Below are 18,199 nucleotides of genomic sequence, written 5' to 3'. Positions count from 1 at the left end.
CTGCACAGTTTCAGCTACAGAAATTCATTCAACTATCAAAATGGACTTATGTACACGCTCGTTTGTTTTTTTTCTGCCTTTCGTACTATTTAAAATAATTTTTTTTTCAGCTGTTTTACAGTGCAAGTAAATGGAGCAATTTTCATTCTTCATTCTTTTTAAAATCAACTCCACTTTGAAATGCTAGTAGTTCAGCATACTTTCAGCTTCGGCATTGTTAACTTGTACTGAACTCTTTGAAATGTGAAAGATTTTGACATATTACTCCTTTTCTGAGTTTATAATTGTTGTGTATTGTGATCTTTACTCAAATAACCTCCTTCTTTTCTGCCTTTCTACCTTCGACTGCTTTCATTACTTATGCACTATTTAATTTATCAAAAGAGTTGGGAGTTTGCGATGTCAATGTCATTTTTAACTTTATACACAAAAATCACACAGCTGCTTATTGAGCAATCCCTTGGCATGCTGACAATGAGGTCAGTTCACCCATTCATTCTATGTTTCAACCTGCAACCAGGAGAGCTGCAGCTTCAACAGTTGCTGAAGAAAAAACCCAGGTGTGATAGGAGTTTGGGGCTATAGAGAAGAACTTTCAGCTGGCCTTGAGGAAGTTTGGGCAAACCATCTGACATCTCAGGAAGGTAGAGCAAATCTCACCAGAAATCAGCAAAGGGTCTTTCTGGGTAGGTGGCAAGTTGCAACCAAAGTAGTTCAAGTATCTTGGGGTCTTTGAAAATCTGTTGAGCTTTCATCATGAATACTGCAGAGATGAGCAGTGCACATCTCTGTGACAGTCAGCAGTGATTCTGCTCCTCTGCTCTGAATCCAACATGTAGAACCTCTCTTTATAATAACGTCATTAAGTTGTAACGTGAAAGCTTTATATGTATCTGTATATGTCTGGATAATCATGGTGCTGGTTCTTCTGCAAAAATGAAGTCAAAAGGACTGTTGACTTGTATAGGAGGATAGGGACTTCTCCTCTGCCTAAGTGTGTATATCTCTGCTCATCTCACTTGTACTCTCTTTAGACACAACAGGGAACATGTGGAACAAGTATCTAATGTACGTAACACAAACTGATATCTGATGTCAGATATCCACTTTATTTTACTATTTACTTTCAGCTGTAGAAATTAGAAATTTAAATTAAATAACAGACACCAGACAAACAACTATTGTAAGGAATCTGCAGGAAAAGAAATGTGCTTATCTTCAATAATACTGCATGAACACAGTGAGTATCTTACTGCACCTCTAAAAACCACTTCTTGTATCATTTCTATCATTTATACCAGATTATCAGTGCTTTTGTGCCAGTTTGTCTCATGGTGCATGGCAAAAATCAAAGAGATGTGGAAACCATTCCTGCAGCTTGTGGCACTCCATACACTTTTTGAACAATCTATTTGGGGAGACTCAAGAAACACGAAGACACAAGCAGGAGACAAACAGGACATGATACTGAACAACACAGAGGCGAACTCATCATTGTATTCTCCTGTAGTCTTCTGGATCACATACTCCACAGCATACCTTTTGCTAGCATTGTTGCCCATATACTATATGACTGCTTTTCCAAGGAACGTACATTAAACTAGACATTCATTTCAAATAAATTCAATTTCAGTAACACAAGACAGAACAAGTGTTTTGTGAAGGAACAGGACTTTGACAATAGCTAACATGTTTGCTAACATAGCCAAGTTGTCTTCATTAGCCTATGTTGCTAATTCTATAACATACATTCACATTTCTACAAAACAAATAAGCAAATGGTTTGATAATGTGTTTGCCAACACAACTTTATAAAGCAAGAACATATTAGAGTCTATGTTTTCAGATTGCTATGGAGTTTTTCTGTATATTATGTGGGTTTTTTGCTATGGCCCAAACAAGTCAGGAAATAGAATGTTTATACAAGGCCCTCCTTTGACAGGCTTGACCTAGTCAAGGTGTTGAGCTGTACAAAAGATAGTATCCAACACCATATTAGCAGCTATACACCTTCCCAACATTTTCCCCACTATCTATGATGAGTTGCAATTTGAAAAGCACAGCAGTTTTAAAGCCTTTCACTTTGTGAAGATAAAGAAATTAAAAGCAGAAACCACCACGTTACTCACATAACTGAATTCTGTGTCGTTATATTGTGAATAGTTACCTTCACTCCAGTTGCACGTGATGAAGCTGGGTATTTACTTAATGCTCCCTTAATGCTTAATAATTCCCAGCTGCTCTGGGACTCCAGATCCAAGTCTGAGCTGCAGAAGTATGCAACCAAGGCAAGAAGGTCTGAACAATAGAACAGAAATGATCCACTAGGATGTTCACAGTACATATAGTATTACAATGTGCCAAGATGGGAAAATAGCTTCTCTAAAAAATGGACAGCAAGAAATAATCTTAATAAATACACTCAGTAACACAAAAACAACCATATCGACAAGACTAACAGCATACAATCTGCATACAACAGACTGAAAAAAATCACATATCTTAGCTAATCGAATTAGGCTACTGTCCAGTTACATTAACTTTATTTCTCAAAATGTTGAATGCTTTAGAGTTGGTATACATTTTTTAAAACTCTTTAAACTACAACTTTTTCTTTCTCTCCTATACTCTCTCTGAATAACTGCTACCTCTTATTCTTACCTAATGTCTAGCTCTGTCATATTGTGAAGTGTTCCACAGACACATATAACCGGTTATAAAAAGAGTCAGAACAGTAAAAAGTAAATAAGGAGAAAAAGGTAAAGGTGTGTAAACAAGAGTGTATTTTCTAGTGTAGATAAATGCGCTGATACCTAGACGTGTGTGGGTAGGATGTGCCAGATCACACAAAATGAAAGGCGGAAGCTTTTCATGAGTATGAAAGTTAACACCAGATGGCAGTGTTGTGTCATTTGCGTTGTCTGTCTAAACCAGGGGTCGGCAACCCAAAATGTTCAAAGAGCCATATTGGACCAAAAAAACAAAAAAACAAATCTGTCTGGAGCAATTAAAAGCCTTATATGAAGGGAACACAGGCTGTAAGTGTATATTAGCTATATTAGCTTACCAAAATGACCAATTTGATGAATGAATCCTTCATGTACTCACCATCTGTGAACGGTTTTCCGCGCTTTATTATCTCCCGGGTTGCAACAAAACTAGCAGCAGAAGTGGAGTTTGGAGATGCAATCCACTTCTTAAATCTATCTTTGCGCTCCTCTAATTTCTCCAGAAGTAAAACAATCGCACTTTTCCTCTCACTCCCAACTGGGTGGTCTGCTGCAAATTCCCTGGAAATGTCTTTCCAAATTACTCTTTTTGTTATTTGACAATTTCTCATTACAAAGCAAACATGCAGGCAATCCTTCCGCATCGGCAATGAAAGCAAATGATTCGGTCCATTCTTTCTTGAATCCTCTGTTCTCATCAGCTATCTTTCGCTTTTTCCCTTTGGGATCCATGGCCCATGACACACATGCCGGTTTGTTTACAACGCCGCGCTGAAACGTGTGTCGCAGGCTATGACGCACATCATCGTTGACAGAAATGTTGAAATTTAATATTTATTATAAACATTTTTACAGCACAAAACGTTACGAATGTTTGTGTCATGTTTGTCCTCCTACAGAAACCATATTAAAACAAAATATATATCCCCCCCATTTCTACCATTTTCATACATTTTTGAAAAAGCTCCAGAGAGCCACTAGGGAGGCGCTGAGCAGCCGCATGTGGCTCCAGAGCCACGTCTTGCCGACCCCTGGTCTAAACCAACAATGGGTTGCAGGTATGATGTGCTGTTAGGGACATTATTCAGAAATACCATGCATATACTTTTCTTCTCACATGCACATATGAAACCGAACGTATTCACATACCATACTGAAAACTCACACACATATATGTGAAATGCTTTTATGTACACTGAAACTGAAAAGCTCTCATGTAAACTAGTGAGAACTTTTACAAAGTATACTGAAAAGCTTCTGCACATACCAGTAAAATGTGCTCATATTATGTAAAAATATAATATTGTGAAATAGTACAACAATAGTGAATACAATTCCAAAGCATGACGCAGTCCTGCCATGTCATACAAATGAACACACAGAGAAACATCTGTTACATTATTGAGGCAGACATCAGTTTCATCAGTGTCTGGCCACATGTTCATGCAGCAGGTTGCAAAAGCATCTGAAAATGATCCTAGTATGTTAATGACATCCCTCGACAGGACTTAGACAAAGGTGCTCAATTCAATTCAATTTCAATTCAATTTTATTTAAAGTGCCAATTCTTAACAGTTATCTCAAGACACTTTACAGGTGTGTAAACAACTCATTCAAAAAAAAGAAGAGAGAAACAGAGAGAAACAAGTCCCAGGGCAAAACCCCACACTGAGTAAGCATTTGGTGACAGTGGCAAGATAAAATTTCCTTTTAACAGGCAGAAACCTCAAGCAGAATCATACTCAGTGTAGACGGCCTTCTGCTGCGACCAGCTGGGAGGGAGAGAACAGTGCAGAGCAGGAGCAGCAGGATCCAGGCAGGGCCATGAAGAGGGTTCTGGATCCAGCAGCACTATCAGTGCAGTACGCAGGGCCATAGAGGGCTCAGGATCCAGCAGCAGTACCAGGCCTCAGGAGGGCGGGGTAGGAGATTCTGGATCCAGCAACATGCTCCGAAAGTGCTAAGTGATGGAGCACAAGAGCTCCGGGGGAGAGGGTGAGTTAGTACTGTACCAGTGATGGGACATGATGAGTGAGTCCCCCTGCTCTGAAAGCTCGGTGTCTAAGGATCTCCCCCAGCAATCTAAACCTATAGCAGCATAACTAGGGGCTGGTCCAGGCAGAGCCTGAAAAATCCTAACTAAAGGCTTTGTCAAAAAGGAGGGTTTTAATTCTACTCTTAAACATAGAGAGGGTGTCTGCCGCCCGGACTGAGGCTGGGCGGCAATTGGCTCCACAGCAGAGCAGCTTGATAACCGAAGGCCCTGGCTCCATATCTACATTTGGAGATTTGTGGTATTACCAGTAAGTCTGAATCTAAGAAACGCAACATCCTAGAGGGCTGATATGGTTCAATGAGATCAGTGATATATGATGGTACCAGACCATGCACGGCTTTATAGGTTAGAAGCAGGATCTTAAATTCTACTTTAAATTTTACTGGAAGCCAATGTGGAGAGGCCAACATGGGAGAAATGTGGTCACGCCTCTTAGTCTTAGTCAGAACACAAGCTGCAGAGTTTTGAATGAGCTGCAGAGTTATGAGGGACTTTTTAGAGCATCCTGACAAAAGGGAATTACAGTCATCCAGCCTGGAGGAAACAAAACCATGGATGAGCTTCTCAGCAGCATCTATGGAAAGGATATGCCGGATTCTTGCAATGAAGTAGGCAGTCCTTGAGATTTGTTTAATAAAAAAGAGTCAGTGATTATGGGGGATAATCATTAAAGCAAAAATCAGTGTATGCTTCGTACACATAAAAATCGGAGCACCACCCTGTCACCAGGGACCAATAGCCAAATTAATAAATAGGAAATAACAGTCTTATAAAATTATGAAGGATGATTCCGAGCACTGACTGTCATGAATCCAGCTGTTATTACAAGTACATTCACAATAACCACAGACGACAGGTTAAACTATAACAGGATTTATTAACCAGCAACAACCATCCAGAGATAAGTATCACTTTATAATAAACACTATTATAATCTAAGTTTTATCAACACACATTAACTATTAACCAAAGATAACACAGATACAGCAGCAAGAGTATATCTATACATAGGTGTGCATATATACAGGAGTGTGTGTGTGAGAGAGAGAGAGAGAGATGGCGATGGAGGCCAAGATGGCAGAGGGATGACGCGGGGGCGGGGGGCGTGTCCGGAGTTTATCTGCTCAGATATTGGTCTTTTAACCGGTGATGCGCGAGCTCACGCAACTGATGGTTTGGATGATCGGTAACAAAAATTAAATGATTGCAGCACTTACAAGCGAAAATCAGACATTAGCAACTCTATCTTAACGATGTCTCTGCATTAATACTGCCTCTGCATTAATAATGTCTCTGCATTAATAATGTCTCTCTGCATTAATAATGCCTTCGCCCAGACATAAGCCTCTTACTGTGAGTTGCTCCGGTCCTTCGGAGTTGGAAAATAATAATCCACTTAAATGTTCGCAGCGCTGTCCTCAACGAGGGGGTAATGATCTGTTACTTCGCTCCTCAGGCGATGCGGCGTATCACTGTGTGTCCCTCGGCGGCAGCGGGGAAAATCATCGGTGAAGAAAAAAACTTTGTTTCGTCCTTAAACAAAGTCGGCGCACGGCTCGTTAACGTACGATCGGCTGATTGCAGCGATCCACGTTGGCAGAAGGAAAAGGGAAAAAGTTACAAAAAAACAAAGCAGTCTGTTTCTCGTCCTGCGAGTTGAAAACTGTGACCTAGGGTTTTAAAGTGATGGACAAGTCAGTCACTCTAGTTCAGGTCTCTTGGGTTACATGTAGGCCTCTCTATTGTTCTCATGAGCACATGGCTAGAGATCCCAACAATATCAACAAAATCTGCTTTATATGCTTTTAACATGATATTCTTACATGTATAAATTTCATGAATTGGGTTTCTTGTAATAAAAAAATGGAAAATGTAATGATCGGTTGCGCCCGTTGGTTGGTTGGTGGTTCCGTTTTGTAAATAGAGAGATTTTATTTTGAAAACCACTACTACTGGCTCCTTGTGTTGCGTTGCCGCGGAAACCAAAAGGCCACTTGGATAGGAAGGAATTAACGGCAAACGATAAAAGTTTAAGTTATAAGAAAGAAATTTAAGACAACAAAACAGAAACGACAAAACATCAAAAGGCTGAGTTCATTATGGCAACCCCCCGAGGAGGCACAAGGTTGGTGTGTGTTGTATTTATAATTATTACTGAATTAATTGATCGTTCGTTATGCATGTATACCCATTAAATGGAGCCTATCCTAACTAATTACAGGGGAGAGGCAGGGTACACTGGGGGAACCTAGAGTTCCTGGAGAAAACCCACGCAGACACAGGGAGAACATGCAAACTCTACACAGAAGGGAATTTGGTTTCAAATTCCAAACTGCCTTGCTGACAACAACTCACAACCATAGAATACAAGTCTAAAAGGAGGGTTTACTGAGATCAAATGTTCAACAGGTTACAAGAGTCAACTAATTAGCGGTTGAGCCAGGGATCCATGGAAGGTTTCCAGACAGTAAAGACAGAAGAATAGATGAAGCAAGAGCTGGGCAGGGCAGGCTGAGTCAGGGAGATGAACATGAGCACAAGAGACAAAAGTTAGTCCAAGGTTTCCACAAGAAAAAAATGCACAAAATAAAGAGCTGGTTTGACATGTAAACCACTAGAAAGTTGGTACAATCTGGCAAGAGTGAAAGAACCAGTCCTTTAAGTGGGTGGAGTTGACTGTGAGACAACAATGCTAACCACTGAGCTGCCTACCAACTTCATCTGAATTGAAATATTTTTAAATACTTTCACAGCAAAAATTGATGCATGTGATTAATTTTCTTTAATTAATCAAAGAGCATGTAATTAATTAGATTTTTTTTAATTGCTTGATAGCCCTAATAAACACATAATCAGAATAAGAATCAGAATTCCATTATTTATCCCCAAGGGGAAATTCTTTTTTTGTGCAGACATTGCACTTGCAGTTTTCCCGACCAAGAAAAAAAGTGAAAGTCAAGACCACATAATAACTGCATCTAATGTTCAGCACTGCCTGTTGCTCCCAAATGAGCGGGGCTACATTTTATAATTCATATTTTTATAGCCAATCTTAATATCAAAATAATTCATTCATTCATTTTGTTATTTTTAGATAAATACATGAATTTGTAAAAAAAAAAAAATCCTCTTTTTATTATAGAATAGGTTGTTATTTAATTAAATTCTATTACTATTTTCTCCCTATGAATCACATATGGACAATGAAAATTCTTTGTTTAAAATGCTGTATTTTCAAAGAGTAGCCTACATGTAATTACTCGCATGTTAAAACATCGACACGCGCTCATACATTTATTCAGTTATTATATTTATGTTATTCATTTGATGATTGAATGTAACTTTGCCTAGTTTCCCGGACACTGCTTTTATTGTGAAATCGGTTCGAGCTTGCTATTACCATAGTGTCTTATATACGGAGGCTGGCTTGACCGCGTTTTGGAGTCTCAGGCTGGTTTGACCGCAGTAAAACGCTTGGGATGTCTCAAGTATGTAGCAAGTGCACCCCGTTTACTCACCTTTAACAGCAGTCCGAGAGCCACGCAACGTTCGTACAAGTAAGTAATCAAATCCACATCCTCGAGCGTAGGGCTTCTGAGGGGATTTTCCACGGACACTGACGACTGTAATAGTTTACATGCGCCGAAATCGTGTATATATTTCGTGTGAATTAATCAACATAATTTTAACCTCAAACTACTCAAGACTAAACAAGCACCACTACTGGTAAAGTAAACATATGACTTTACTTTCATCTTATATCTCTAAGCTTAGCTGAAGTTTAAAAAAAATATATTGATCCAGTAACTTACCAAGAGCTCAGCCTTTCATTCGACTGATACTAACGTACCGAATTTAAATGCGGCTAACGCTTATTAACGTTAAACTGTGCAGTCAGTTAGCTAGGCAGCGTTGATAGCGAAATGCTAACCAATGCGTAACTAATTTATGGATGGACACTTGAAGAAAAAAACATAGTATTTAGAGAGGAGAACACATGCCATGGAATTGTGGATTTGGCTATAAGGCAGACTACAACGCAAGGGTACATAGGCTATTTTATATTCATGAGACATTATTCAGCTCAAAAAGCTCAAAGATACTCCAGTGATACGACAGTTAAGGTTAAATAAATGTGAAGAGTTACATTTTATTACCTTACCTTTATTACTTATTATTATCACTATATATCATTTTATTATTATATTTTTCATTACCTTTATTACCTATAAAATGTTACAGTGAATCCCTGACTAACATTGTATTTCAGAAATTTATGATTACAGCAGGCATCTTCCAGACTGGTGGGATGAATAGCCCTTTGACAGACCCATCTTCAAGAGATTGTGGCTGTGATAAGAACAGTAATATACACCACCTACTAGATCCCCCTTCAGATGTCAGTCTTCCTGGATTACTTCCTTATCCTCCCCAGCGTACTGTCCAGCAAGGAATGATAGACCCTCTCAGTTTAAGGTGTAATGTTCATTCACTCACTAAACATTTGTGAGATTTTATTGTTTTGATGATTTGTATGAAAACCCTTTCTGTCAGTTTCTCTGTCAACATTACGTAAATTGCTCTCAGCTCATAAATCTTATTTTTTCCTATTAAGGCCACATTACTGTACAAATTTCCTGACCTCACTATATGTTTGAAGAAATAAAACATGCACAAGTTATACTGTGCTAACTGTAACTAATGTATTGTTTCACATTAATTTACATAGACCTAATCAGCTGATCAAATTTTTGGGTTGCAGCTTCCACTGTCCATGTCAGTTCACTCAGTGTCAACTGACTTATTCAGACTACTGCACGGAGCCCCAATTATGCCAGTATTGCCACCTCACTGGGTAAGTCTCATTCACTTTACACTGATTAGATTGTCTTCTGTTGTAGCATGTTAGTCATTTAACTAAGTAAGTGTCGTGATGTTGGGGATCAGTAAACATGCTGTCTTCAACAAATACTAAAATCTTTGTGCCAATCAACAGTTTTTCTTCAACAGTCTGGTGGAGATATCAAGAATGACAGGACTGGGCATGTAAGGGCATATAAGCATCATGAAATGAACCATTTTTCACTGGGATTATTTGAAATTAAATTAATTATCTGAAACAAATGCCATTTGATTAATTTGAAAGATGTTGTGACCATATCCAAATCATACACATACTCATATACTGTGTAATTTGGATCACTTTGAGAGACTTCAAACATTAAAATCAATTAAGTAAATGCCCAAGCTGTAGTATATTTAAGTACGATAATTTTAGTTTAGATGAGTGTAAATGACATGAGGATCTCATCCAGGCTTCAGTATGTACAGACCTGTGTAGAAGGGAAATGATGTGTTTGGAAAGGTAAAATGACTTGTGTTTCCTCAGCCCAGTGCCTGGTCTACCAGAAGGAAGCCATCCCAACTCAGTTTTTGCTCCTTGGTTTACTAGTGAACCCATTCTTTGCAGCATGATGGCAGTGGGTATTCAGAACTAATTTTCTCAGTTTAATACAGTACTTTTACAGCGTTTATTTGTTTTGTATATGAGTGTGGCTTCTATGTTTTAGGGGGACTTGCATGCCCCTGTAGCCAATAGCTGTGTACCACAAGCTCTGGACCATCAGCAGCTTCATGAGGGACTGACTGAATTTACATCGCACCTCACACAGTCTGTAAGTTCTCCTGTAAACACAAGGGAAAAACAGATTTTTATTTGAATCAATTCTTAATGAAAAAGAATAGATCTCATCAAGTTGCATTCTATTTCTATATGGAAATTTAATTTACGTGTGTCTCCTAGTATGTGAACTAGAGGTGTACTGATATACCTGTATTGATGATAATAGTGATATCCAATAAAAATCAAATATTGTATGATAGGTAGTCAAATGTAAATCTGTGAGCTCTAGTATTGTGACGATCATGATCCTAAGCCTTTGTGTCAGACTAGAGTAGAGTTTGTAAATTGAGGAGAACTTTGGTCCTACAATAACTGAAACGTATTTTATAATCCATGAGAGTAGCTTTTCAAAACATCTCACTGTTGACTGATTTTCACAAGATTCATATGGATTCAAATTTGTTATTTCAAAAAACAACAACAAAAGATAAAGGACAGAATTAATGTTGCTGTATTTTGTACTGTAGTAATATATCTAACAGTATAAACAGAACTTCTTCTGACAGGCACAAAATCCACATTAAAGTCCATAACTTCTCTATTCCCATGGATGACTCCTCCATTTCCCCCTCCTCTCAGGTAAAGAGTCTGGGGTTCATCCTTGACAGCACTCTCTCCTTCATTTCCTACATCAGTAGGATGTAGGTCACTCAGTCCTCCTACTTCCATATCTCTAACATCAACCGTCTCCGACCTTCCCTCACTCTTCACTCCACTGCCATTCTTGTTCACAGCCTAGTTATCTCCTGTTTAGACTATTGTAACTCCCTTCTGTTTGGACTCCCACAGAAAACCCTCCATACACACACACCCCCTCCACACCCCTCCATCTATCAAGACAACTAGACAAGACAACTTTATTTGTATAGCCCATTTTTACAAGCAGTTTGTCTCAAACGGCTTTACATAACATAGCAACATCCTCTGCCCTTCGACCCTCACATCGACTAAGGAAAAACTCCCAGAAAAACCTTTAACAGGAAAAAATGGAAGAAACCTCAGGGTGAGCAACAGAGGAGGGATCCCTCACCCAGGACGGGCAGACGTGCAATGGATGTTGTACAGGCAGGAAAGCAGTTAACAACATGAGAACGACATTACTAAAAAGACAAGTAAATCAAAATCTCAACTCATAAAAATTTTTAATTTTCATGTCATTCATCTGTTCAGTTTCACTTCTCATACCACCTCAGTATGATTTTAACATTTCACAAGACCGAAATTATAATAATGAAATTATAATGAAATGCTGTATCATTCATGTATTTTTCATGTTCTGTTGAAAACCACTATCCTATCAATTCAATTCAATTCAGTTCAATTCATTATATAGCACTCAAGATCGCCTCCAGACGTTTCACAGAGACCCAGAGCCCGAACCCCCCCCCAGGGTCCCCCCCGGCCCGCAAGGGAGAACCACCTCGCCAATAGTCGGTGCACAGAAGAGTGACAGGCAGATGTCAACAGTAGACATTGGGTTGGTCAGTTCAACTTGAAGATCTGGATGGAGAGATACCTGCAGAAAGATACAGAGAGAGAGAGAGAAAGAGAGGGAGAGACACAAAACTACGAAGAGAACTGGACACACAGTGACATAAAATAATGAACTGTATGTTGATGTTGAGGATGGGAGAGGAAGAAGAGGAAAAGGAGGAGGGGGAACTGCTAGGTGGATCATGTTTCACATCACATTAGATCCATTTTACAACTGCTCCACTGGCTCACCATCACAACCTCGCCCCGCCATATCTCTCTGACCTCCTCCATGTCATTCCTCCTTGTCATTCCAACTCTTTGGAATGAATGACAAGCGTCATGTCTGGAGGAAACCAGGCAATGCTCATCACCTGACCAATACCATTGTTGTCCATGATGGATGTCAGCTTGACTAACATCCTCCTCTCACCCATTTGCTCCACGGAGTCCAGTGCGCAGCCCAGGACAGAGCTGGCACTCTTGACCAGCTTGTTTAGTCTCTTTCTGTCCCCGTCTGTGCTACCTGGCCCCCAACAGACTACAGCGTAGTGAATAGCAGAGAGTTCCACAGAATCATAAAATGTTCGTAGCAGGGACCTGCACACTCCACTGTTTTTTTAGGGGGGCAACATAGTCAGGTGTTGTTCTCAGTGATTTTGCAGCATTTTCAACTAATTTGTTGATTATCTTATCAAGTATCAATAACCATTCGATTGTTGCAATCTTTCTCTTATTTGTGCAGGTGGTGTGTAATGTCGGTGGAGGTGGACCGGTTGTGTTGGTTAATCCCTTTGATCCCAAACCTGTGTTCCTTGCCCTGAAATCTACAACACAACAAGGAGATGTCAGCCAAACTAAAGAGAAAGGTGAGCACAAGTTCACATAGCTTACATGTTAGTTACAGTTTAGTTTTGTGCCCTGTATCAAATAAAGACAGACAAAAGCAAAAAAGTTGTGTCCTGACTGAAAATTTGTGATACATGCTGTCTCCACAATAGAATTGGGCAGTAGCAATACGTATACCAGGGTATTTACAAATCTATTGAAGTATGATTTTCAAAACTCTCAAAAGACAAACAGTTCTTTTTCTATTAAACTGATAATATGATACTGAGGTTATGCATTGTTCAAAAGCAGTAAGTAAAGTTACTGTATCTGCCCAGGTGATTTCACTCTAACCATCTAAAGTCACACAACAAATCAGTTTGTCAAAGTCAAAGTGTACTTTATTGTCAAAAATCTATGTAACAGGGGTTAGCGCAGAAAATTGAGATTGTGTTTTACCAGTCTCCAATGTGCAGTAAAAACTAAAAACTAAAACTAAAACTAAACATGTAGGTAAGACAGTTTTGTAGGTGTTGTTGTGTTATTATCTTCAAACCGGCTGAAGAAGGTGTTAAGTGAGTTGAGGAAGTCTGTGTTGTCCTCACACAGTGAGGGGGCTGGCTTGTAGTCTGTGACTGACTGGATGCCTTGCCACAGGCGTCTTGGATCTTTTGTATCTGTGAAGTGGAAATTGATTTTCTGGAATTAGCATAACAGAGAGATGGTCTGATGATCCCAGGTGGGGGTGTGGGATTGCTCTGAAGGCCTGTCTGATGTTCGTGTAGACCTGATCAAGAGTGTTTTCCCCCCTTGTTGCAAAGTTCACATGTTTGTGATAGTGTGGCAGTACTGTCTTTAAGTTGGCCTGATTAAAATCGCTGGCGATTATGCAGACTGAGTCCGGGTGTGTGTTTTGTAGTGTACTCACAGACAGTACAGGTACAGGATGGAGAGCACTTCCTTCGTGTTTGCGCTGGGTGGAATGTAAACAGTTGTGATGCTGACGGTGTTGAATTCCCTCGGCAGGCAGAACAGGCAGCAGTTGAGGGTTAAAAACTCAATGTTCTCTGAGCAGTGGCTTATGATAACTGCAGCATTTGTGCACCAGTTGTTGTTGATGTAAATGCACACACCACCTCCCCAAGATTTACCCGTGCTGGCGTGGTTTCTGTCCACGCGGAATGTTGTTAGTCCTTCCAGTTGAATGGCGCTGTGGCGGAATGGCGGAACAGTGTTGTGAAGCCACGTCTCAGCGAGGATGATCGCGTTGCAGTCTCTCACCTTTCTTTGTGTGGTTAAATCCAGTTTGAGGTAGTCCATTTTATTTTCCAATGAGCGAACGTTGGATAAAAGGATAGACGGGAGTGCAGTTCTGTGAGGGTTTCTTTTCAGTCTGTTGGTGATGCCAGTTCGACAGCCTCGCTTGCTAGTTCTAGCTCTCCACCGCCGACGCATGCTAAGGGAGACCCCTGCCGCTTCAGCTGCTTCCAGTATCGGCTGCTGTGGGAGGAGGAGCCTGCTTTCCTGGAGGTCCCACCGTCTGGCCTGGCCACGATTCCCAGTCCGAGAAGAGTTTCTTGATCAAAAAATCTCTGGACCTTTTGTCTGAAGAGATTTCTGTTGTGAAACAGCAGCAAAAAACCATCATGGACCTGGTGGAGGAAGTAAAGACTCTCCGGATCCAGAACTTCGAGAAGGACCGGCGTCTGCTGCAACTGGAGAACTGAGTGGCGGAACTGGAGCAGTACACCAGGATCAATGATGTGATTGTTACCGGACTCCATATCAAACCCGGGCGGTGGCCGATGACAATGGAGGGGAGCCCGGTGAGCAGGAGGTAAGCTCCGTAGAGCAACAGGTGGTTACCTTCCTACAATCTAAAGGAATTCATATGGACCGTAACAACATTGAGGCATGCCATCCTCTGTCCCGAAAAGATGACAACGACAAACGAGCCGTCATCATAAGGTTTGCCAACAGAAAACACAAGACCACACTGTTAAAACAAGGAAGGAAATTAAAAGGGTCAAACGTGTTTATCAATGAGCATCTGAATAAACGAAATGCCGACATCGCCAGAAAAGCACTCCTCATTAAAAAACAGGGAAAAATCCAACATACTTTGACATCAAACTGTAAAGTATTCATCAAACTAAACGGGACACCAGAGCAAGCTAAAGTTGTGGTCATCAGGAACATCGACGAACTGGACAAATACGAATGATCACTCCAATCCGGACTATAAGGTATGATGACTCAAATACAACATACGTCCATGACAGCCACTCCATGGAGCTGAGTACATTTCAGTACACTGACTATAATTCACTGGATCTGGAGCAAGATATAGATCCGGACAATAATTTCTTTTTTAATGTTAATAACAACTGCTACTACTACACAGATGAACAGTTTAACCAGATCATTACAATGGACAGTAAATTATCAATAATCCATTTCAATTGTAGGCAGAGTCTGTAGGCAAACTTTAATAACATAAAGGAATATTTAAGTCAACTTAAAAAAACATTTACAATTATTGCTATATCAGAAACATGGATCAATACAGATAAAGGAATGGAGTTTGAACTGGATAGATATGAATTTAACTGTGTAAACAGAAAGAACAAGAGTGGAGGAGTTACAAAATAGTAGAACATATGACAACTGTGATTCAAAACTTATTAGAATGTATAACAATTGAAGTATGTGAGGAAAAAAGTAAAAATATCATAATCAGCTGTATATACAGAGCACCAGGCTCTAGTGTTGAAGCATGTAAGGACTGGACTGGGGAAATGTTTTCAAAAACTAATCAAAAAGTTGTTTTCATTTGTGGTGACTTAAATATTGACCTACTCAATCCAAATAACAAAAAAATTATTGATGAATTTATCAATATGGTGTACAGTATGGGTTTATACCCAAAAATCACTAAACCTAGTGGAATTACATCACATTGTGCTACTTTAATCGACAACATATTCACCAATGATAATGAGAATAATACAGTGAGCGGATTATTAATTAATAACATCAGTGATCACCTACTAGTTTTCACCAGAAAAAACAACCGGAAAAAAAAAGTGAAATACAAACGGGTAAGGACAGAGGAAACTATGAACACATTAAAGAATGAATTACTGGCACAAAATTGGGAAAGGGTATACAATGAAAGTGACATCGATAGTGAATACGAAACTTTTTAAAGTATATTTACATCATTATATGATCAACATTGTCCAATAAAACAATACTATGAGAAACAAAAATGTAAAGACCAACCGTGGCTCACAAAAGGATTACGAAATGCCTGTAAAAAGAAAAATGCACTATACAGAGAATTTATAAAACAAAGGACTAAACAATAATAAACAATAACAATAATAGAGGAATATGGGACATATTAAATAGTATTATTAAAAAAGGTGTTAAACAACAGAGTTACCCACAATATTTTATTAGTAACAATATTAGAAATGACATTATGGATGATGTGGTCAACAGCTTTAACAATTTTTTTGTAAATGTTGGACCAAACTTGGCGGAAAAAATTCGTGATCCGTTGTTGGCTGAGGATTGGGATGATAACCTCATAATGAGAAATCCCAGTTCAATGTTCCTCACAGCAGTAGAAGAAAAAGAATTAATAGATATTGTAAATAAATGTAAAAACAAAGTAACTACTGATTCAACTGAAATCGACATGAAAGTTGTTAAAAAGGTCATTGAGGGGATTTCAAAACCATTAGCATACATCTGTAATTTATCATTCCAAACTGGTAAATTTCCAAATAAAATGAAAATTGCTAAAGTTGTGCCGCTGTATATTACTGGGGATAGACATCACTTCACAAATTACAGGCCTGTTTCCCTACTCCCACAGTTCCAAAATTTTAGAAAAATTATTCAACAACAGATTAGACAAATTCATAAAAAAACATAAATTACTTTCTGATAGTCAATATGGATTTAGAGCCAATAGTTCAACATCACTGACATTGATAGAATCAACTGAGGAGATTACTAACGCTTTAGATCAAAAACTGCATTCAATAGGAATATTCATAGACCTTACAAAAGCATTTGATACAGTCAATCATAAAATATATATATATATAATAATGGATGACAAAATAAACTGGAAGTCACACATAAAGCATGTACAAAGCAAACTGTCAAGGAGCATTTCTGTTCTGAGCAAAGTAAAACACATTCTGGACCACATGTCACTCCACATTCTCTACTGTTTAATGATTTTACCGTATTTACATTACTGTGCAGTGGTTTGGGGAAATACTTACAAATGTAAAATACAACCTCTATCCATTCTGCAAAAAAGAGCCATAAGAATAATTCATAATGCTGGTTATAGGGATCACACCAATTCATTATTTTTACAATCAGGATTATTCAAATTCACTGACCTGGTTAATTTTCAAACTGTACAAATTATGTACAAAGCAATACATATTCTCTTTCCTGGAAATATACAAAAATGTTTTTATAACAGAGATGGGAGTTATAATCTGAGGGGAGAGTTCAATTTAAAACATCAGAAGGTCCGTACAACATTAAAAAGTTTTTGTGTTTTTGTTTGTGGAGTGAGGTTGTGGAACAGATTGGGTTTGGAGTTAAAGCAATGTCCAAGCATGACCCAGTTTAAAATACGGTACAAATATATGGTTCTCACAGAGTACAGGCTGGAAGAAGGGCTTTAACAATTAGAAATATGGCTGTACTTGTTAAGTTAATCTATTTATTTCTTTATTTATTTCTTCTCGGTATTGTGGTATGTATGTGCGTGTGTTTATGTATGTATATATATATATATATATGTGTGTGTGTGTGTGTGTGTGTGTGTATGTATGCATGCTTATAAATTATACATTATTGTATGATGAACATATGTGTATCGATGTATATATGTGTGTATATATATATATCACTATTCTATAAATTATTATAGTATATATTGAAGTAGGGAGAAGGGGTGAGACTGAATAAGCTTTGGCTTCTTCCCACTCCTTTTGAACATAAATAAGTGTTAATTCTTGTTGTTTCATTGTGTGATTGTTTCATTTCTTTTTTGTTTATCTATGTTCAAATAAATATCAATCAATTTCACATGTAGGTTAAAACACAGTCATTAACTGAAACAGAAACAGCTGTGTAGGAGGTTTAAAACTGGGTGAGGAACAGCCAAACTCTGCTACCAAGGTGAGGTTGTGGAAGACAGTTTCATGTCACAGGTTATACACCATGGCAAGACTGAGCACAGCACCAAGACACAAGATAGTTACACTGCATCAACAAGGTTTTTCCCAGACAAAGATTTCAAAGCAGACTGGGGTTTCAAGATGTGTTGTTCAAGCTCTTTTGAAGAAACACAAAGAAACGGGCAACGATGAGGATCGTAGATGGGTTGTT

The 18,199-nt window shown here is 38.8% G+C and overlaps 1 protein-coding gene across 5 annotated transcripts in view; it reads left to right on the top strand.

Annotated features, from left to right (window-relative positions):
- The first annotated feature begins 8,172 nt into the window (after positions 1–8,172).
- tesmin (testis expressed metallothionein like protein) overlaps positions 8,173–18,199 on the top strand; it is a 41,630-nt gene continuing 31,603 nt past the window's right edge. The window contains exons 1-6 of one of the 5 annotated variants that reach the window (XM_046394473.1): positions 8,176–8,342; positions 9,056–9,261; positions 9,548–9,640; positions 10,175–10,265; positions 10,356–10,460; positions 12,687–12,810. In XM_046394473.1, coding sequence (XP_046250429.1) covers positions 9,062–9,261; positions 9,548–9,640; positions 10,175–10,265; positions 10,356–10,460; positions 12,687–12,810 — 613 coding nt within the window. In that variant the 5' untranslated portion in view covers positions 8,176–8,342; positions 9,056–9,061. Of the gene's footprint in view, positions 8,343–9,055; positions 9,262–9,547; positions 9,641–9,801; positions 9,832–10,174; positions 10,266–10,355; positions 10,461–12,686; positions 12,811–18,199 lie in introns of those variants that run through there. The other 4 variants (XM_046394476.1, XM_046394477.1, XM_046394475.1 and 1 more) reach the window with 4 other exon arrangements.

This window comes from Scatophagus argus, chromosome 7 (assembly GCF_020382885.2).
Source record: "Scatophagus argus isolate fScaArg1 chromosome 7, fScaArg1.pri, whole genome shotgun sequence".
Lineage (NCBI taxonomy): Eukaryota > Metazoa > Chordata > Actinopteri > Scatophagidae > Scatophagus > Scatophagus argus.
The sequence above is the reverse complement of the archived record's forward strand: the minus strand, read 5'-3'. Positions and strand labels throughout refer to the sequence as shown.